This window comes from Chlorocebus sabaeus, chromosome 16 (assembly GCF_047675955.1).
Source record: "Chlorocebus sabaeus isolate Y175 chromosome 16, mChlSab1.0.hap1, whole genome shotgun sequence".
Taxonomy (NCBI): domain Eukaryota; kingdom Metazoa; phylum Chordata; class Mammalia; order Primates; family Cercopithecidae; genus Chlorocebus; species Chlorocebus sabaeus.
Window position 1 is genome coordinate 35,678,095 of NC_132919.1, and position 22,428 is coordinate 35,700,522.

Consider the following 22,428-nt stretch of genomic DNA (forward strand, 5'->3'; position numbering starts at 1 on the left):
GAAACCTTTAAAAAAAAAAAAATTAAAAGAAAGCAGCATCCTATCCCAGAATCATTCCTTTCAAGTGTTTTTGTTTTTGTTTTTGTTTTTTTTTCAGGAGTCTCACTCCATCACCTAGGCTGGAGTGCAGTGGCGTGATCTTGGCTCACTGCAACCTCCACCTCCCAGGTTCAAGCGATTCTCCTGCCTTAGCCTCCCAAGTAGCTGGGATTACAGGCACGTGCCACCACACCTGGCTGATTTTTGTATTTTTAGTGGAGATGGGGTTTCACCATGTTGGCCAGGCTGGTCTCGACCTCAAGTGATCCACCCACCTCGTCCTCCCAAAGTGCTGGGATTACAGGCATGAGCCAAAGCACCTGGCCTTAAGTGTTTTTAAAATTTATAGTTTAAATTGACAAACATAATTGTATCCACCTATGCGGTACAATGTGATGTCTTGATAGTGTACACAATGTAGAACGATTAAATCAAGCCTGTCCATGGATGCATCACCTCACTTGCTTATCATTTTTTATGGTGAAACATTTGAAATTTACCGAGTTACTCTGAAAAACACATTATTGACTATAGTTACCCTGCTGTATAATAGATCTCAAAACTTCCTCCTCTGGCTGGGAACGGGTGGGTCAAGCCTGTAATCCCAGCAGTTTGGGAGGCCAAGGTGGGCGGATCACTTGACGTCAGGAGTTCGAAGCCAGCCTGGGCAATATGGTGAAACCCCATCTCTACTAAAAAAAAAAAAAATACAAAAATTAACTGGGTGTGTTGGCGGGCGCCTGTAATCCCAGCCTGTAATCCCAGCTGCTCGGGAAGCTGAGGCAGGAGAGTTGCTTGTATCTGGGAGGCAGAGGTTGCAGTGAGCCAAGATTGTGCCACTGCACTCCAGCCTGGGTGACAGAGTGAGACTCCATCTCTAAATAAATAAATACTTCCTCTGATGTGAAACTTTGTAGCCTTGTAGACTTTGACCAATGTGTCGCATTCCCTGCTCCCCCACCCCCTCAGCCTCCAGTAACCACCATTCTACTCCTTAGTTCCGCGAGTCAGCCTTTTGTAGATTCCACGCATAATTGAGATTAGGGAGTCTCTGTCCTTCTGTGCTTGGGTCATTTCACTCGGCATAATGCCTTCCAGTTCAACCACATCGTTGCGAGTGTCAGAATTTCCTTCTTTTTAAGGCCGATAAGGGGTATAGGTACACTGGGTACCTATACCTCTTATCCATTCATCTATATAATAAACTCAATAGCAAGAAAAGAAATAACCCATTTCAAAAATGGGCAAAGAATCTGAACAGACATTTCTCAAAAGAAGACATACAAATGGCCAACAGGCTTATTAAAAAATTATCAGCCTCACTAATCATTAGGGAAATGCATAGAAAAACCACAAAGAGGCCGGGCGTGTTGGCTCACGCCTGTAATCTCAGCACTTTGGGAGGCCGAGGGGGGCAGATTACAAGGTCAGCAGTTCGAGACCAGCCTGGCCAACATGGTGAAACCCCCATCTCTACTAAAAATACAAAAATTAGCTGGGCGTGGTGGTGGACACCTGTAATCCCAGCTACTGAGGAGGCTGAGGCAGGAGAATCGCTTGAACCCGGGAGGTGGAGGTTGTAATGAGCCAAGATTGTGCCACTGCACCGCAGCCTGGGAGACAGAACGAGACTCAGTCTCAAAAAAAAAAAAAAAAAGAAAAAAAGAAAAACCACAATGAGACATCACCTCAGACCTGTTATAATGGCCACTATCAAAAAGATGAACCCCTAAAATGTATACAACTATTACATGGCAATACAAACTTTTTTATAAAAAAGATGAAAAATAACAAGTGTTGGTAAAGGTGCAGAAAAGGGAGCCCTGGCACCAAGGCACGGAAAAGGGAGCCCTGGCACGCTGCTGGGGGGAAGGCGGACTGGTACAGCCATTACGGAAAACTGTATGGAGTTACTAAAAAAACTAAAAATGCAACTACCCTATGATCAAGCAATCCCATTTCTGGGTATATCTACAGATCAATGGACATGACTGTGTTGAAGGGACACCTGCACCCCCTCGTTCATTTTCCCCACAACAGCCACACTACACAAACAATCTGCATGTCCGCCAGGGTGAGTGGGTCAAGGAAATGTCAAGTCTGACATCGTAAGAGGAGACCACTGGACTAGAAAAAAAAAAAAGCCCAAGAAACGTGTCATCCGCTGGAGCGCCAAAGCAGACTGACTCAGCCTCTTAAGAAATCACAAGCGGTGGTGGCAGTAACAGTGCTCTTTATTTGTGGTATTTAAAGGCAGGGTTGGGCGGGACAGCACCCTTGCATGTATTAGGCACAGGTTCGAAACACAGCACCTTCCCAGGGGCTTCCCCACTAACTCAGTCCCATCAAGTCACTGGTTTCCTCCATCTGGACCAGCAGCCGCACCAGCCAAGGCGCCCGGTGGGTGTCGGAGGTAGGCGATGTCAATCCCCATGGCCTTCGTCAGGAGGGTGGAGCTGGCCAAAAAGAGAGCGGTACAGTTCTGTCCTAAAAGACAAACACGGCAAACTGGTTAACACACTGGTTCACTAGTCAAGGTTAAAAAGGAACGAAGTTGGAAAATACCCCACTCGGTTTCTTCTGTTGAAAACACAGCCATGTAATTAAAAATGCATCCCACAGCTCTTACTCACAAATACAACAGAAGGAAGAAACCCAATCAAACAGTAAAATATGTAAATGGTCCAGTGCGGCTGGACACCCGTCTCCAGGGAACGAGTGTTCTGTAAGTTTGCCCTTTGCAGACAGCCTCTTCAAGTAAGAAAACAAGATTGAATATTTTAATAGGATGTAGGAGACCGCCACCCGATGAGGGGGATTCAATCAGACATGGGATATAGGGGATATAATTTAGTTTTCACATATTTTCTTGGACTTGGCAGTACTTGAAAAACAATGAAAATGAGCCAGCAACAAGATTCCAATTACTATCATCTGTGCAGTAGTTCAGGAGGAGAACCAAGCTTCTTCCGCACTCCCCAGCTGCCCTGTCTCTATTCTCAGTCTAATAAATAATATGATTGGCTAATTTATTTCTGAAGTTGGGTTTTGACATTGAAACAGTAACATGCCAGGGTCTTGGGCCCCTAAAAAGAAAAGTAAATGACCACTTTCAAACTCTTTTAAATGCAACATACACACAAACATCTGGCCAAAGCCATTTGCCAAGGCCTGGAAAACCTAAAAGGAGTTTGGGTGGGGCAGGGGTCTTTCCTGTCATCGAGACAGAAGCTCCAGAACATTTTCCCCTGTGCATACAGAGCAGATTCTCCCTGCAGAGACATGAGGGACCCATGAGGTTCCAAGCAGGTAAGACCCGCGTGAGGACGTCCCTGCCATCAGGGAGGTGGGCATGTAGCATGTGGCCGCAGAGGCAGCCATCCATGTCCACACTCTGCAAAAGGCCCAGCCAGTAGCCCTCACGGAGACAGGGCAGGTGCACACAGGGCTGAGGTCATGGGCCAGGAGCCTCAGAAGAAATCTACACCTGCTCGGACATTCTCAAGATCGAACTCAAATTATAGCCTGCCATCTTGTTAGGAAAGCAAGCTTTTAAAAGTGCTCTCATTATCTGAGGGTCAGCATCGGCACATCTGACTTTAAAAACAAAACCAAAAAACCCCACCTTTCAAACAGCAAGGCTTTAACACAAAAACCTATTCGTCTTTTTTTGTAGTCACCCTACTATAGTTATGGATAGGAATAGAGGTACTACAACTAGGAAATCCAACAAAAGGAATAGAGTACAGAAGCCACAAATGTAAGCCAGCCTTATGTTGGGGACCACGGGATGGACAGGCAGTGAAAGTGCAGGCCAGAGAACAACAGGCCTCCAATTTTATTACAGGAATTTTATCCCAAGAATGTGCTGGTGCCTTCACCCTGAACTACCCAGCAGACCCCTAGGCCACAGATAAAGGACACAGCTGCCCCCTTGGGCTCCACCCGTCTCTTCTGCTCTTCTGTTACACACATCCATGTGACTAGCCTCAATAAGCCCAGACGAGGCCTGCTAAGGTGGAAGGCAGCCCCAGACCAAATGCAAACAAATGGCTTCCAAATCACCAGTTCCGCCACACGGATACTGCAGTGCCCGGCGCAGGCTCCACTTCATCACACCATGGCCTGCCTATTCGCCAGTAAAGACAAGTCTCTCTAGCTGTTTCCACACAAAAAATTAAATGGCGTGAAAGGGAGAGTTGCCGTAACAAAAGGATAGTGTGACTTTAAGACGACAACGTCTGATGAGTAGGAAATGCAGAGGCGCGAGGCTATTTAGCCCTTCACAATCATACCCTTTCTAGCCTCGCCGTGCTTGCCTGCACCAGACCCCATCATTACCACTGAGCAAATGCTTCCACTCTGCACGCAATATCAGTGCAACGCCTGGGCCGAAGGCAGCAGTTACTGTCCGCAGCAGGGTTCATGTGTCAGGAGCAGAGAGTGAAATGCTGAAACCCATGTTTTCATAGAACATCATTTCACACTCAGGTGGGCAAAGCTGACAAACATATGCAGCTGTTCATGGCAAAGCAACTTGGGAAGCTGAGTGGTCTGGGTTCTTAAAATATTTTCAGAGACAGAGAATATGAATAGGGGATTATTTCAATCTAAAAGTCCCCAAGCAATTTCAACTTTTACATCTTCCTCACCCACTACCACCAACCGGTGACTGTTTTTACCTTCAAAGCATCTCAAACTTCACGGCTCTCCAGGCTTCCACTAGGTCAGATCTCACCATCGCTCATGAAGCACATAGCGACAACCTCCTGGCTGACTCTTCCACTCCCTTCTCTGAGACAGACAAAGCAGACCCTCCCTGGGGCCCAGAAGCACCAGGGCGATGAAGATTCCCCCCCGCCCCACCCCACCGCTGCTGCGGATTCCAGCGGTCCAGCTTGGCCTCAGTCCTTCCTCTTTCCAGGTCCTGGCTTTGGCTCCTGCCCTGAGCAGCTGGGCGGTACAGGGAAGCACAGCCCTTCCTGCCTCTTTGTTAGGTTGGAGAAGGAAGGGTGGCACATTTTTATAATGTTTTTCACCGTAAGTTTAAATAGTTACAAAATATATGACCAGATGTTGTGAATATTAACTTTTGTAATGCCTGCAATGGAACCTACATGCCATAATGATTTGATACTCATGGTTCTTTCAAGTAACACATAAATTTATTTTTTTTTTTGAGATGGAGTCTCACTCCTGGCACACAGGCTAGAGTGCAGTAGCTCGATCTTGGCTCAATGCAACCTTCACCTCCCAGGTTCAAGCCATTCTCCTTTCTCAGTCTCCCAAGTAGCTGGAATTACAGGCACCCGCATGCCCAGCTAATTTTTGCGTTTTTAGTAGAGACGGGGTTTCACCATGTTGGACAGGCTGGTCTCGAACTCCAGACCTCAGGTGATCCACCTGCCTCAGCCTCCCAAAATGCTAGGATTACAGGTATGAGCCACCGCGTCCAGCCAAGTAACACATAAACTCTTCTTTTTTTTTTTTGAGATGGAGTCTTGCTCTGTCGCCAGGCTGGAGTGCAGTGGCGCGATCTTGGCTCACTGCAACCTCTGCCTCCCAGGTTCAGTCGATTTTCCTGCCTCAGCCTCCTGAGTAGCTGGGACTACAGGCGCCTGCCACCACGCCCAGTTAATTTTTGTATTTTTAGTAGAGATGGAGTTTTGCCATGTTGGCCAGGATGGTCTCGATCTCTTGACCTCATGATCCACCTGCCTTGGCCTCCCAAAGTGCTGGGATTATAGGCGTGAGCCACATATAAACTCTTTAACTTGGACATTTTATAGCACCTTTTTCTTTTTAAATTTTATTTCCATCTGACTTCTCCCCTACGGAGTTTTGTCCTAATGGTTTCATGCTTGAATGTCTTTTATCAATCACCCTTACACTTCTTGGCGACATTAGTCTGTAAATAAAAACACTTTTGAAATTTTTAAAATGCAAAAAATTGAAATGAAAATATTTTAATTGTTTGACATTATAAGGCTCTAAGTAGTTAAAAAATGTTCCTCTGGATTATTAGGATACAATCAATATATAATAACATGATACAATATATTCTAATTTTAGTGAAAATTTAGCATTCATACACGTGTAAAAGGTTATTGGAAATGCATCCCTTAATGATATGGATGAGGCTTTTCCCTCCATTTGTTCATGGATCCATGGAGGAATATTATTTATTGCCAGAATGAAGGAGGGTTCAGCATCAATTCTACTCCTATTTTTTTTTTGTAGACACAAGCACTGAGAAACGTCGTCATATAAACAAGCAGACAGGAATGACAGAGTTCTGGCATAGCAACGCCACTCGATTCTTTTCGCTCTTTGCGAATTATATGGCACACACAAAAAATCGCACAGTGACTCGTCACCGAACATTAGTCCTACGATCAACCAACTGACAACTCAATTCAACTCGTGTTCTCCTGTGATTCTGCTGGAAGTGAAGACCTGGAAACCACCCGGCCTGCACAGGGCTTGTCATCTAGTCCTTAAGCGTTTCCTTTCTCAATTTCTATACCCATATTTCCAGCTGTCCTTGTGTTTGGGGCCCTGGAGCTTTTCCCGTGGCAGCCCGAGGTCCATGTTACTTTAAGGATGGGCTCGAGGGAGGCTTTTCACGGCTGGAGAAGGACGAGGGTAAAAGGAGAACCTGGCCCTCCAGCACAGGTCTGCTCTGGGGCAGACAGCTTTAGGAAAGAATGTACGTCTGGGACTGACCCCTTGACTATCTGTGTCTACCTTCCCCTTGGAAAGTCTCTGCATACCCCAGTGTGAAGACTGAGCTGCAGGGTGCACAGAGCTCTTCTTCCCTCAAACCTAGGCGGGTGTCTAGGTGCTTAGGGAGAGGCAAAGACATCTGAAAAGAAACAAAACACATCCGTAGTCCTTACCCCATCCCAGGAAAAACTGCAAGTAAAGACAAGGCCACAAAAAGGAGCTATGGGACCGAGGGGCCAGACCGCCTTGTACTGCATGAACATTTTCCCCTGGCTGCATCTTCCTAACTGGGATTCAGCCACACGGAGAAGCTAAACTATCAATCCTCCAGGTTAACCTTGTTCCACTGGATTCTCCAGGGTAAGTGTATAGTTTCATACCTGAGGTCCCCTTAAGGCTATGCATAATGAACTTTTTTTTTTAATACATAATTCCTGCTGCCCATCGCATTAAGAATCAAGATGCGAATCACTGATGTGTAGTCCCACCACCCCTGAGCATACACGCACTCACGGTCAGTCGGAGTGCCCACTGTAGACAACGTGTTCATGCTGGTATCATGCAGGGGAGCGGCCTACGGAGTAATTAACCGGACTTGGACCCGAGGTAGAAGGTCGATAGCAGGGGCTCTTCCTTGAATTAAAATTTAACTTACCCTTTATTGCAACCTACAAAAGCAAGTAATGAGCACTAACATTTTTATTTCTTTTAAACTGTCATTTAGGCTGTAGAGGGGATAATTACCTATCTCTAGTGTAGTAAGGTTTTATAACCCTTAGTGAGGCATTTTCTAATTTAATATTTTTACTATATTATCATAAAACCTGTTTCTAGAAAAAAAATGATCATGGATTAGCAGCCATTTTCCATAAAGACAGAATGTGCGTGTGCGTGTGTGTGCGTGTGTCTTAGGATTCGGCTTATTAGGTGATTCTTCTGAAGAGACTTAAAGTATGCACATTGTAGCTAGCTGTGAACTGCAATTACTTGAGTGGCAGGTAAGATTTTAAAAGCTCTAAGTGAAATGGGGGTGTATGTGTACAAGAATGCAGCCCCTTGCCGGATGTGTGGATCCAAATATGTTCCCTTCAGTTCCACATGTGCACTCACCCCACCACAACACAGATCACTGTCTTTCACGATGTCATTTGGGCAAACAGTACAAAGAAGCACATTAAACCTGCAAATGATCTGTGTGGGGCTTTCAATTTGCTAGGTCAGTAGCTTGCAGCACTGGGGATTCTGAAGGAATTGTACCATCCACTCTACTGAAAATCCCACTCCTCCTACACTGGCCCTGGAACCCCCAGGCCTCCAAGACAACCCTGAGCTGTACCTGCCCACTCTTGTGGCCAAAGACAGGTGGACAGCGGAGAGAACACAGCCATTCCACCGCTCCCTGAAAAAGCCTGTGCAGCCTCCCAAAGCACATCATGGTCTCCGAGAAAGTATTACATGCCAGTCTTCCAAAGGAGCTGGCGGAGACAATATTGCTGCTTTCCAGATTAAAAGTGACTCATAGGCCAGGTATGGTGGCTCATGTAATCCCAGCACTTTGGGAGGTTGAGGTGGGAAGATCGCTTGAGCCCAGGAGTTTGAGACCAGCCTGAGCAACACAGTGAGACCCTGTCTCTATTAAAAATAACTACATAAAATGATACACATAATTTGCCTTTGACTTAATTAAAAATTGTTCATTTGTTGCTTCTTAGGGGTGGGAGGTCTCCCTAAATATATAAGACACATCCCAGAATGTCGCGGCCCTTCCTTTCTAATCCTCTACCTCTCCCACCCTGCACACAAAAGTGCTAGAGCATTTGCTTCTGCCTTAACTCAACCCCATACATACGTTGCAGAATCAAGGGAAAAGAAGAAAGCACACGACAAGCAAGTTGGACAAAGGGTTCCAATCACAGCAGCGCTCACAGCTAGCAGGGTCTGGATCCGATTTGAAACCCTACAAGTAGAGTCCGCCCAGATATGATCAGTCAGCACAGAGATTCACATGCACGCCTGCTCTGCACTGACCAGCGCGGTCGCTGATGACAGATGTGTGCTTTTAAAATTACTGGTGATGTATTGATGCTGCCTTTTTTCATGTTTTTGTTTGAAAACAATTTGCTTAGTGTGGTGGAAGGCTAAACATGTACTAGATGTATATGATTCCTGGCCTCAAAACCTAACATACTAAAGGTATAATCAATTAATTAAAACTATTTGAATGCTTATTTGAACTTTGTTAGATTTTGTGGAGGTTTACAAAGACATGAAAGGCACAGCGGAAGCTAGATCGGGTAGGTGAGTGTGTCTCAGACAAATCACTCCATCCGGGGAGACACACAAACATTCTTCCTCCTGCTGAACCCAATTCTGTCATTCTGGGACTCACAGTCATGGGCTCTTGTCCCTCTAAAGCCAGGAGAGAAGTAAGGCTGACTACTATTCCCTGTGGCAGCACTTCAACTATTTGATGTCTTCCTCTAACTAAATCTGTTCTTTTCCAGGTTCAGTGGCCTCAGTTCCCTCCATTCCTCCTGTGACCAAGTCTGCTTGCCATCCTGACTGCACTCCTACGAGCCCTCCGTTTGCCAAAGCTCCAAAAGCAAGATCCTCGGAACCTGCAGCCCTCATGAGCCCAAAGCAGGTGGAGCAGGACTCCGTCTCCCCTGCACTCTGAACACATACTTCTTTTTCTCTGTCTTTCCAAGGCCTCCACTTTCTTCTGTTCTATCTACTGGTATGCCCAGGGCTTCCCAAACGTCTGCGGAAAAAGATGTCTTGCCGATTATCTCTTGGCACATGCTAATGGCACCAAACAAAGGGAACCTTCTCCAACAAAACATGTGCCTCCATTCTGATTGCCAGAAACCAAAGTAGGCCAAAGGGCAAAGGCTACTCACTCCTCCATTTTCCTCTTAAAAATGTCTACAGACCAGAGGACAGCAGCTTTCTTTTCTTACATACTTAGAGAAGCCAGCTTAATAGAAATCTTGAATAGCTCAATAGAACAAGGCGAATGCTTTTATATGGCATAGAGCATGGCATCACAACTGCAGAGGGGCTGGAAGGTGCTGTCAGAGCTGGTACTGACTCTGGCTCAGGTCCTTACTGGGTCTAGGACGTTAGGTAAATTACTTAGCCCCCCTGAATCTTAGCTTCCTCATCAGTAATGTAGTGACAGTATCTTCCTTAAACATACTGCTTTTACAGCACTAAGCAAAGTCCCTATTGCATAAATGGCATCGTCATCTATGATCATGAGAAACGGAATGAGTCAGAGCAACATGCTGAGGGCCTGTGTGCATGCATTACAGTTGCTCCCAAGCAACACTAGGGACAAAATGGTACCCTCCTTTCATCATTCCTTTGCTTTCCCTGACCCAAATCCATCCTACTCTGTATCAGTGACTCTACAAGTGAGAGAAAGATATTTAAGAAGTGTCTCTATGACCTAGAAGCAGAAACATATTGATCCGAATGGCAGGCAATTGCTCTGTGCTTTTTGGGGCTGTGTGGTAGGGGCAACCCTGTGTATGTCATGGGAATGGGCTCAGACACAGGCGACATGCGTTAGAACTTAGCTCCTCAAGGCTGGGCGTAGTGGCTCATACCTGTAATCCCAGCATTTTGGGAGACCAAGGCAGGCAGACCCCTGAGGTCAGGGGTTCAAGACCAGCATGGCCAACATGGAGAAACCTCATCTCTACTAAAAATACAAAAAATAGCCAGGTGTGGTGGTGCATGCCTGTAATCCCAGGTACCTGGGAGGCTGAGGCAGGAGAATCACTTGAACCTGGGAGGCAGAGGTTGCAGTGAGCCAAGATTGTGCCATTGTACTCCAGCCTGGGCGAAAGAGTGAGACTCCATCTCAAACAAAACAAAACAAAACAAAATAAAACAAAAACTTAGCTCCCCAAGAAGGCTGGATTGCTGGGAAAGTAATCCAAGTAAAAACACATAGTGCTTATAAGGAGTTAGTATTTAGTCAGAATGACACAAAAATCACTATAGTAGAAAACAGGATTTCTGAATACGGCCAAAAAGTCGGTACTTACCCTCCCTGACTCTCCTCTTAACATCTCCCAACAACCAGAGGATCACAGGCTTCTCTCCTGAAATCTCATCATAATTCCATTCCAAAAAGCAAACCAAAACTGAACAACAAAAACCCCCTAAAAAAACCACAAAGCAAAGAAAAGAGGTAAAGGGGAAAGAAAGCAGCCTTCTTTCAGCTAAGACTTATTTCTTAACAGGATCAACTTAGCAAAATAAGAATGACTCAGAGACACCCCTTATCTATCACTAATTACCCAAATCTACATACAAGGCAAATCATGTCCAATCCGACACTAGCTGAACTCTTCGCAAGTTTCCAAAACAACAAAATCGCAGCCACCCGAATCTGCCACAAGGTGGCAGTACATGACTCATTTTTAAGTGGACCCAGCCACCATAATCAGGGGAGCCCATAAATTACGCGGTGTGTCTGCTCTCATCACCGTCCTCCCCAGTGCTTGAAGGAGACTCTAGAAGGTCTGTTTCAATTTGTTCTTTTGGTCAGGTCAGAACTAGGTCCTTCAAACCTCTGCAAAAGCTTTTAGCCCTACAGCTCTAAATTACATATGGTGACACGTGGCCTCTGGCCTGTCCCCTAAAGATCAGACAGACTCAAGATTTATAAATGTTCCAAGAAGCAGGTTTAGGCCCCAAACAAAGGAACTGAGAGGCTGGGGAACAGGGAGGAGAGGGGAGAGGGATGGGGGCGAGAAGGGGACTGCATGTGGACAGGTTTTCTTCTCACTTGTGCCTCCTTCTTACTCAAGCCAGTTACAAATCTCCTGCACTTTAACAAAGGAAGAAAAACACTTGAAACTTCCACCATCCCTACTACTAGCTTCAAATCTTCCACCTTATTTTAAAGAAAAATAATTTACCTTAGTGGACTTGCAAAAAAAGGGGGGGTGGGGGAGGAGCCACTCTTCAGACAAAAGGGGCGCCGCTCCTTCCGCGCATTAATATTCCATATTCCCGGGATGATTTCCACTTTCACAGTTTGACTGTTTTATAACAGATTTGATGTGAGAGAAGACAAATGGCCTCACAAAGGAAAGACGACAAATCATCACACTGCTTTTAGCAGGGTTTCTCTTTATTTTTATTTATTTTTATTCTGGACCTGGGCTGCAGCAGAGCTCTCTGCCTTGCTGGAGATGTTTAATATTAACGTCAAGCCACCACGGTCCCCGCAATAGAGTTGGCCGGTGTTGTGTTTACGGTTTTGTGACTGCTGGCTTCAGGAAGATGAAGCTCCTTGTTCAAACAGCAGCCCCTCTAACAGCTCCTGTTAAAAGCCAGGGGATGCTTCACTGCTTAGACGTGAATCACTTCCCCCAACCGCACAGAAGGTGAGACTGACATTCCAGTTACATTTGTATCCGTATCAGGATGCTGCCCAACAACCCAGGGTGTGTGTGTGTGTGTGTGTGTGTGCGCGCGCGCGCGCGCATTGGGGTAGCACAGGATGCATCGCTCAGCTCTAGCTTAACTTCAACACGCAGGAATTAGTGAGGGTATTCAATGTCAACCCACAGACTTTCGGCAACGGCACTCTGCTATTACTACTGGTAATAAGTTGGAGGATTTCTTTTGCTTAGAAATCCGGTACCAATCAAAATGCCCAAGAAGCAACTACTGAGTGAGCAAACGCAAAGTGCCAGCTCTGCGATGCGAGTCAGGGGACACAGAGGAACCGCTGGGGCCTCGGGAGCAAGCCCTGCCAGCTGCTGGCCAGCCGCCCTGCCCAGAAGTGTCCCCGACAGTGTTCAAGGAGCATGTGTTCTCCTGGCTGTCCTCCGCCTTCCTTCTCCCAGGTTCTGCTCTCAGCTTCCTCTCTTCTCTTGACACCCTCCCCTGGTGATCCCACACAATCTCTAATGGTCTAATGGTCTCCTCCTCGAGAAGGACCCCACAGCCCAAGCCCCCGCTCCCCAACCCTCCCCCTGAACTCATCTCCTGCCTTGCAAGGCTCTTCTGACGCCCAAGCTACCGTTTCTCCTAATAATGGTAGTAAATTCTTTTTTATTCACATCCCACACAACTGTTTAATGGCAGTGAGCTGTAAGACAAAATTACAGATTATCAATACCACATATTCTGATGAAAAAATAAAATCCAGTCTGAGATGGGGCTCTTGTTTGGACTGTACGCCTATTAATTGATTTAAAAAAAAAAAAAAAAAGCCTGCTCTCAATCTGTCCATATTTTTTGGTTTCTCATAGTATCCTTCAAAGAACTTTCTCCCTGCCTCTGAAAATCAGAAATTCAGCAAAAGGAACATCTGTCCTAGACACCTGCCAGGTGAGCTTTCCCCAGCAGCACTGAGCAGGCCTGCAACAGGGGGTCTGCAACAGGGCATCTCTCTCACTCCAGTTTCACCAGCTAGTCCCTGAAGTCAGCAGTTTGATTACCTCAGTCAGTTATACGATTGGCTCTAAAAACCCTGACTGCTAAGTGCAAAGTGAGCAGTTTGCATTTCTTCCCCCGGACGCTGAAGAGTCTGTCTGGCTGCATAGTTGTGCTTCCCCCTGTAGGACCGAGCTGTGGAAGAGGAGGCAGAGTGCTGCCAAGTGTGTGTATGAGAAAATGTGTATTGATTTCTTCTTTCTTATAGGGGAGCACAAAGCATTGAAGAACAATTGCTCGTCTTTGCAGCATTTCACATTCCATACAAGAGACAAAAGGCCCAACCCCCACTAGCCTCTGAGAAGCAGAAAGGGGAATGGAACAGGACTGTGTCTCCTGGGTGTTGGCAGCCACCAGCGCTGCTGCAGGTCAGCCACTGAGACTCCAAACACCTTGGGGCCCACACCTGCTCGCCTGTCTCTCATCAAGTAATTTCCCTATCTGGGCTGATGTTTCTTCATCTATATTGTGGAAGAAAGGCCTTCAGTCTTATTTACCTTGTAAGTGGAGGTGCCCAGGGGGTCAAAGAATTAATGTTTATAAAGTGTTGTGCTCCCCAGAGAGACAGTGGTAAAGCATAGGGTGTGGTTATGGCTCATTCAAGACCTCCCTTCGGAGGGTGGCTGGTGAGAGCGTCCCATGACCACGTGCTGCCAGCAACTTGAACTCCAAGTCTAACGAGGCAAGGTCCTCGACCTAAATATCCCTTCTTAGCTTGACACTTAATGCAAACACTAAAAATAACAAAGCAGCTAGGCCTTTATGCTTTGTTAATGCACTTACAGAATCCATTCCAGAACTGTTTTCTTCTTAATACTGAAAGCAGAGTCCAGAAAACTGACCTAAAGCTATAAATCACTGCAGAGTCCTGCTGGTGTTCTTCATGCTCCACAGTAACTGCATGGTGAGTATCCCTAATCCAAGTATCTGAAATCCGAAATGCTCCAAAATCTAAACCTTTTTGAGCACCGACACCAATTATGCTGTAAGAAAATGCTCATTGGAACACTTCAGATTTCAGATTTTCAGATTAGGCATGCTGAACGGGGATAATACAAATATTTCCAAATCCAAGAAAATCTGAAATATGAGATTCCTCTGGACCCAAGAATTTCTGATAGGTGACACTCGGCCTGTAATAATTTATAGGAAGGCCATCAGAACCAAATCTGGTTAAATAGCACAGAAAACCTATAGTATATAGTATATAGCAGGAGAAAACCTACAGTATATATAAAGTTTAGGGTCTATACTCTCAGAAGTGATGGAAATGTAAGAGTGTTCTTGAGAGAGCTTTTTCCAAGGTTCAATCTAAGTAAAAATGACCTCGAAAACCCTCTAAGCAAAGCGTTGAGAATCATAAGTCCCAGAGCAGAACCTTTTATTCTGGGTCTTTTCCAACATGGCCATGAGCTAAGAACAAAATAAGGAGCTGGCCCTCAAGCAGTGCAGTGTTTTAGCATGGAGACCTAACCTATGAATAATTAGGAAGCAACCTGGTGGTAGATGCTATATATAATATAAATCTATACAAAGTGACATGGAAGCAGAGGAAAGTATATTTTGCTTCTTTTTTTTTTTTTTTTTTTTTTAATGAGATAGAGTCTTGCCCCCGGGTTCACGCCATTCTCCTGCCTCAGCCTCCCGAGTAGCTGGGACTACAGGCGCCCGCCACTACGCCCGGCTAATTTTTTGTATTTTTAGTAGAGATGGGGTTTCACCGTGTTAGCCAGGATGGTCTTGATCTCCTAACCTCGTGATCTGCCCGCCTCGGCCTCCCAAAGTGCTGGGATTACAGGCGTGAGCCACCGCGCCCGGCCAACAAAAGTATATGAAAGAAGTGAGATGATTTGGAGATATTTCAACAAAAGAGGCAAGAAACTCATCTTCATCTTATAGGAAAGTTGCAAAAATAATCTTGTAAACAGCAAACTGTAAACAAACATATAAGCTGGAGGCTTTTAAAAGCATCTCAGACAGGAAGCCTCTACCCAACCTTTTTGGGGGTTTGCACAGAAATGGATATGTCTATATTGCATGCTGAGGGACAGTGGCATAATACACAGATGTGAAAACACAAATTTTGTTTATTTAAATAATTATCTGGTAGGGGTTACATTTACAATAGTCCTTCTCAGAAATTAAAAAATTAAAAAGAACATTTTATTCTCGAGAATCCAGTGAACAAGAGGACTATTTTCACTATGTAAAAGAAAGAAACCATGGCCCATAAAGAAGGCTTCCCAGGGTGGCACTGCATATAAGCGAGGCCATAAGGTGCTCAGGAATATTAAGTCAGTTGCCGAGCTCAGAGAAGGCCAACAATAACTGGAAAAAAACCTTAAATGAAGTGTTTTGCAAATACTAAAATGCTACAAAATGCTATATAAGGCAGCTACAATTGAAATTAAATTATTCCAAATATATATATCTTGATAATACCAAATACAAGATTACAGTAAACATAGGCATACTTCTTTGACTTTTAAGTTAACATTCTTAGCAAGAAGAAAACCCCCAATAAGTGCGTCTGTGAACTGTTATACCGTTAACAGTATAACTGTTAGGGAGGAACAGAATGGGTTCAAAGAAGAAAAAGCCACCTGCTCGGTGGGGATGGAGAATCTGAAGTCTCCCTAGAAAGGCTGGTGACCTCATGACTGAATATTTCAACAGGAAACAACAGTGAGATGGGGATGGGAGATGCTGCAGGCTGTGAGTAGAATGAACAGACATGCAGAACAGGGAGTGTGTCCCAGGGACTGCAGGTGTCTGCTCTGGACAGCACACGGGGTGAAATAGGCGACAGGGAGAGAAAGGTAGCAAGGCAACAAGTCATCGATGGCCTTAACTGGCAGGCTTGAGAGTATGGGTTTTATTCTAGAGGCAAAGAGTAACATGCTCTAAGTGATATTTGAGGAAGGTGAATCTGGCAATGAAACAGAGAACTGATGAGAATAGAGACTATTGGTTAATAGGCTGTTAGTGTAATAGTCTATGCGGGAATTTAAAAAAAAAAAAAATTGGCCGGGCGCGGTGGCTTACTTACGCCTGTAATCCCAGCACTTTGGGAGGCCGAGGTGGGCGGATCACGAGGTCAGGAGATCCAGACCATCCTGGCTAACACGGTGAAAGCCTGTCTACTAAAAATACAAAAAATTAGCTGGGTGTGGTGGCGGGCGCCTGTAGTCCCAGCTACTTGGGAGGATGAGGCAAGAGAATGGCCTGAACCCGGGAGGTGGAACTTGCAGTGAGCTGAGATTGCGCCACTGCACCCCAGCCTGGGTGACAGAGCGAAACTCCATCTCAAAAAATAAAATAAAATAAAAAATAAATAAAAGGCCAGGTGTGATGGCTCATGTCTGTAATCCTAGCACTTTGGGAGGCCAAGGTGGGAGGACTTGTTGAATCCAGGAGTTCAAGACCAGCTGGGGCAACATAGCAAGACCCCGTCTCTACAGGGAAAAAAAAAGGCTGGGTATGGTAGTGTGTGCCTGTAGCCCCAGCTACTTGGGAGGCTGCCGCAGGAGAATCACTGGAGTGCAGGAGTTCGAGGCTGCAGTGGGTTATAATTGTGCTATTGCACTCCAGCCTGGGCAACAGAGTAAAAGCTTGTCTTTTGTTTTTTAAAAAAAAAAACTTGGACTCAAAAAAAGAGGCAGTAGAAACAAAAAGTGAAGATCATTGAACAATATATTAAAGAAATGTTCCAAGTAGATTAAAAAAAAACAGATGAAATTAAATAAAATTTAGGTGAATAATTGCTCTGGGATACAGGAGAGATTGCCTAATCATAAAACAATGAAAAACACCCCCCACAAAAAGGTTCTTATATATTTAATTAGGTTAAAAAGTGAAACTTCTATGTGACCAATAAAAAATCATTAATATTGACAGGTAAGCAAAATGCGAAAAATCTACAAAATCCAGGTAATTTTATACAACCATAAATATAGCCATAATATAGAGAATTCATACAGGAAGAAAATTCATAAAGAAAAGTCAAAACTCAAAAAGAAAATGGGCAAAGGATAAAAACAGAACAAATGATATAAATAAATGATTAATACTCTTCAAATTTACTATTAAACAAGAAAATAAACATTAGATTATAGCCCACTGCCTACCACATTATATGTCCTCAATAAGATGTCATTTGTTATGAACTTAAAAACAGTAAGTAACCTTTATATCTAAACAGAAAATATTTTTTAAAAGATAGCTCTCCCAGCTGGGTGTGGTGGCTCATGCCTGTAATCCCAGCACTCTGGGAGGCCGAGGTGGGCAGATCACCTGAGGTCAGCTGTTTGAGACCAGCCTGGCCAACATGGCAAAACCCCGTCTGTACTAAAAATACAAAATTAGCCGGGTGTAATAGCACACGCCTGTAGTCCCATCTACTTGGGAGGCTGAGGCAGGAGAATCACTTGAACCCAGGAGGTGGAGGTTGCAGTGAGCCGAGATTACACCAATGCACTTCAGCCTGGGTGACCGGGCGAGACTCCGTCTCAAAAAAAAAAAAGAAAAAAGAAAAAAGATAGTTCTTCCTCTTAGCAAAGATAAAATGACATAAGCCTCAGCTGGAAAGAAAGGAGTCATGTAACTTAGTAAAACTTAACACTCATCAAGAGTCATTAGCAAGTTGAGATATTTGACCCAGAAATCCTAGAAATCCTAGAACATAGATTTCTGTATATATATGTTCAGTGCAGCACTACTTGAAAAGAAAGGCAACTACAAACAACCTAAATGTCTAACAATAATAAATATTCCATAACAGATTATAATGTTATTAAAATGCTTTTAAAAATACTTAAGGCATTAAAATGCTTATAAGTTAATCTGAAAAAAGATTCAAACATACATGTATATATCTGCATAAAATATACACACAAAAAATTCTATAAGAAAACATATGAAAGAATTAATAATGTTCTACCCTCAATAGCAGAATGACACATTTTTCTTTGTCCTTTCTATATTTTTCAAATTGTCTTCCATAAGCATGTGCTATTTTTATTATATGGGAAAAAGATACTGTCTCTATGAAAAGTAGGTGACAGGTGCCTGACTGTGGCACAGAATAGAATTATAAGCGTAAACTGACTAAATATAATGGATCAGGATTCAAAGCTAATTATGAGGTCTAAGGTCTTTGTAACCAGAATGAGATAACATAAAACCAGGTTTGGGAATCCAGTGATTCACGCTAACATATGAATGACTGACAGGCAAAACCTTCCTATATAGAAAGTATCTCTCCTATAAAAGAAAGGGGGGGGAAAGCATTATAATGGAAAGATTTTCCCCCCAAAGAAGTTTTTGAAAGAGCGGCTGGGGTGGGGGTGGGGGGCTTCCCTTTGGCACATTATTCTCACATATTTCTAAAAGCTTGTTAATTTCTTGGCAATAGCAGTGGGGGTTGGGGACCACACTCTTAGATGCACATACCTGTTCCACTACACTTGCTGCTCAACTTGGGCAAGTTACTTAATTGTTCTATGCCTTAGTATTCTTATAAAATGCAGATAACATCAATCACTTCTTTTTTTTTTTATAAAGAACAAATGAAAATGTATGTGAAGGGCTTGGTGCAATGGCATATAGTAAACTCTCAGTAAGTGAAATATGATATGATTATTCTCTGTTATTTCATTGCCCATCAGACACAGGGGACAGACTTACAGTGGATAAATCAGAGCAAAGTACAACTGCACTTAGAAACAGACATGGTATCTTAGCAATCGACTGCTGGCTCAGTGATCACTGTGGGAAACATTAATAACATGGTTATGACTAACTAAACTACGGTGAAAAACTTCGCTATTGCTTACCCGCTTGCAAGTAACTTGCAAGTTACTTAGTTGTGATTAACACAATATCTATAAGATATTGCAATATATTTAGAAGGCCAATAATAATAAAAATTTAAAAACAAGTCCTTAAGAGAAACATTTACACACACTTTAAAGAATGTGAAATATCCCTTTGGGGAAAAAAGAGGATTTACAATCCTTTGAAGAAGCGATGAGACTGTAAGTGCAGAAATGAGAACTATAGTCAAAAAGGCCCATTTTGAGGAAGGATTTATCTGTTCAGCATCTACAAATCTCTTTCTAGAAGATGTGCTTTTATCACTCTACCTCCTGCTTGGAGCCAAGGCTTCATTTTGACAATGCAAATTCTCTAGAATAAGAGACTGAATAGTAGCAAATCAGGAAAAATCGAAGAAACAACAGCAGTGTTTTTTTTCCAACTCACTTTTAAAACTCTGGCCCAAGCATTCGGTTTGAACTTGAGAGTGTTTCCTTTGTCCTTTCTGACATCACTGGAGGAAGAAGGCCCTGTGCCCCTATCTCTATGCTGGACGCCATCTTTAATGATGATATATGGGGGTCCTTTCCCCTCAGCACTGTTGGGGGGTCAAACGTGTGGTGCTGCCCGCCTGAGAATCAACAAGCGAATTATAAACTGTGTCAATCTGAGTTAATGCAAAGCTGTAATCCTCTTTAACAAGAGATCAAAATCACTGCCATGAGTTATGTTCATTCTGTAATCTGATAAGGAAGAGAGGGAACCTCTAATAAAAGAGTAATGGGAGGCTTTAATGACGCTGGTAAAAGGCAGCCCCAGTTAAAATGTTGCTCTTGTTCCTGCTGATTAGATCAATGTTGCATATTTGCCCGGGCTTGTCTCACCTGTCAGAATAACCTGTGTCTTTTTAGGAGATAAGAAGCCTCTGAGAAAACATCTGTACTTTAACCATTCTTGCTTGCAAGTTTTTAACCAACAGAAAATGCTCTATGGAGGGTCTTTCAGGGGTTATTAACTGATGTGTTCTCAAATGCTGAGCAAGCTATACCAGAATATCTCCCCATGATTCAGTGCATATTCCTATTAAATACAGGTAGCGGGGAGCAAGAAATGGTTTAACTAACCTCTGGGTTACCAAATGGGGGAAAAGAATATCATCAGTAGAGTGGTAGAGTATGCCCATATTTAGGGTGCAGACCCATACACAAAAATGGCAAGCCGAAGATAAATTGCCTGTACAAATCCTATTAGACCAAGGCATCTCGAGAACAACGTGGCAGTGATGTTGACAAAGCACTTTACAAGGCTGGATTACATTTGTACATTTCTTTTCTAAAACTCCACATGTAAAACAATAATGTATTTGGTGCTCAGTACTTATCATTAAAGGATCCTCTCCTTGGTCTTTTTTAATGCCAGCAGCTTCATAAAAGGAGTGGGAAAGGTGGTTTTTTTATTTTGGGGGACAGAATAGGGAGCTAAAATTGAAACCCTTGCTGTACATATTGAGAATTTCTTTAAGTTATGTGCAAAGGAATGGAGTACCTACAAAATGTTAATCTTGCTACCATTTCTGGAATAAGGGGGGGAATCTACTTAGAAAAATTCAATACCTACACTTTGAACAGTACCAGAGTCAAATCTATCTAATAACCTCTCCTTGAAGCAGCATTTAATGCAAGGCAAACACCTATTTTCTTTGGCATGCATCAAGCTGACTGCCGTCACCAGACCCTTTCCATCCTGACAGCCAAAACCCATGCCAACAGAGCAGGTTCACATGGATGCCCCTTCCCAAATCTGAGTCAGTGGCCAGTTCCGAGGAACACATCTCTTCCTGTCTCAGGGGTCTCAGTCAGTATTTGTTTCTCTTGTCACACTAGCATTTTACTGACTTACATCCACACAACAAATGACAATTAACTTAGTCTGCCTCAGAGGGTCTGTCAGAAACACAGGCAAAAAGCAGATGCTTATTTCCATAACCCCAAATTCTTCACTTTGTTAGAACTATAGTGACAGATCATCTGCATTTATTTTATTTTATTTTCATTTTTGGAATGCATGTGTATTAGGCCATTCTTGCGGTGCAGTAAAGAAATACTTGAGGCTGGGTAATTTATTAAGACAGGAGGTTTAATTGGCTCACAGTTGTGCAGGCTGTACAAGAAGCGTGGCACCAGGCATCTGTCCAGCTTCTGATGAGGCCTCTGGAAGCTTCTGATGAGGCCTCTGGAAGCTTCTGATGAGGCCTCTGGAAGCTTACAATCACGGCAGAAGGCGAAGGGGGAGCAGAGCAGATGCCTCACATGGCCAGAGTGGGAGCAAGAGAGAGAGTCGGGACAGGGGAGAAGCCACACACTGCTAAACAACAGGATCTCTCAAGAACTCACTGTTATGAGAACAGCACCAGGGGAATGGTGCTAAAACACTGATGAGAAATCCACCCCCATGATCCAGTCACCTCCCACCAGGCCCCACCTCCAACACTGGTGATGACATTTCAACATGAGATTTGGCAGGGACGCCAATCCAAACCGTATCAGTAACCATATCAGTATCCAATCCTGGCTTTTCTTTCTCTGTATTGATAGATAATATGTGTACATATTTATGGGGTGCAGGTGATATTTTGATATGTGCATATAGCATGTTTAATGGTCACATCATACTCCCTCTGGTCTAATGGCATGGGGTGGGTGGGATTCCACATTACTCAATGTAAGCGCTGTTTCTAAAAGGTCCTTGATGAGCTTAGAATAACTTCAGTAGAGAAGTAAACAACAGCCCTGCAAATCATGCAAGTAAAGTACTGATCTGCTTTTGCTGGTGATGATATGCTGAGAGGATTCTCTACCAATGAGATGTCAAGCCTTTTCTTCTCCTTAGGCCACCAATAGCTCTGGCTCTACAGAAAAAGGCGATCCTTTGCCTCTTAAAGATGACGCTGTCGGCCAGGTGTGGTGGCTCACGCCTGTAATCCCAGAACTTTGGGAGGCCAAGGCGAGTGGATCACGAGGTCAAGAGATCCAGACCATCCTAGCCAACATGGTGAAACCCCATCTCTACTAAAAATATAAAAATTAGCCGGGCGTGGTGGCGCGTGTCTGTAGTCCCAGCTACTCGGGAGGCTGAGGCAGGAGAATCACTTGAACCCGGGAGGCAGAGGCTGCAGTGAGCCGAGATTATGCCACTGTCTGGGTGAGAGAGCGAGACTCTGCCTCAGAAAACAAAACAAAAAAAAAAAAAAAAAGATGACGCTGTCCTGGGAGCTAAGCTGCCCTGTGTCAAGAGCATCAGGGGTTTAGCAAAGCCAGGGATCATTTTTAAGCTCATGTAACCACCTCCCTTGCAGGCAAACACATAACACACGGATAAATTTGGCTT

The 22,428-nt window shown here is 44.1% G+C and overlaps 1 protein-coding gene across 1 annotated transcript in view; it reads right to left on the bottom strand.

Moving 5' to 3' along the window:
- Positions 1 to 2,255: 2,255 nt before the first annotated feature.
- AATF (apoptosis antagonizing transcription factor) overlaps positions 2,256 to 22,428 on the bottom strand; it is a 111,164-nt gene continuing 90,991 nt past the window's right edge. The window contains exon 12 of the mRNA XM_008011173.3: positions 2,256 to 2,526. Within this exon, the coding sequence (XP_008009364.3) occupies positions 2,463 to 2,526 (64 nt within the window). The 3' untranslated portion in view covers positions 2,256 to 2,462. The remainder of the gene's footprint in view (positions 2,527 to 22,428) is intronic.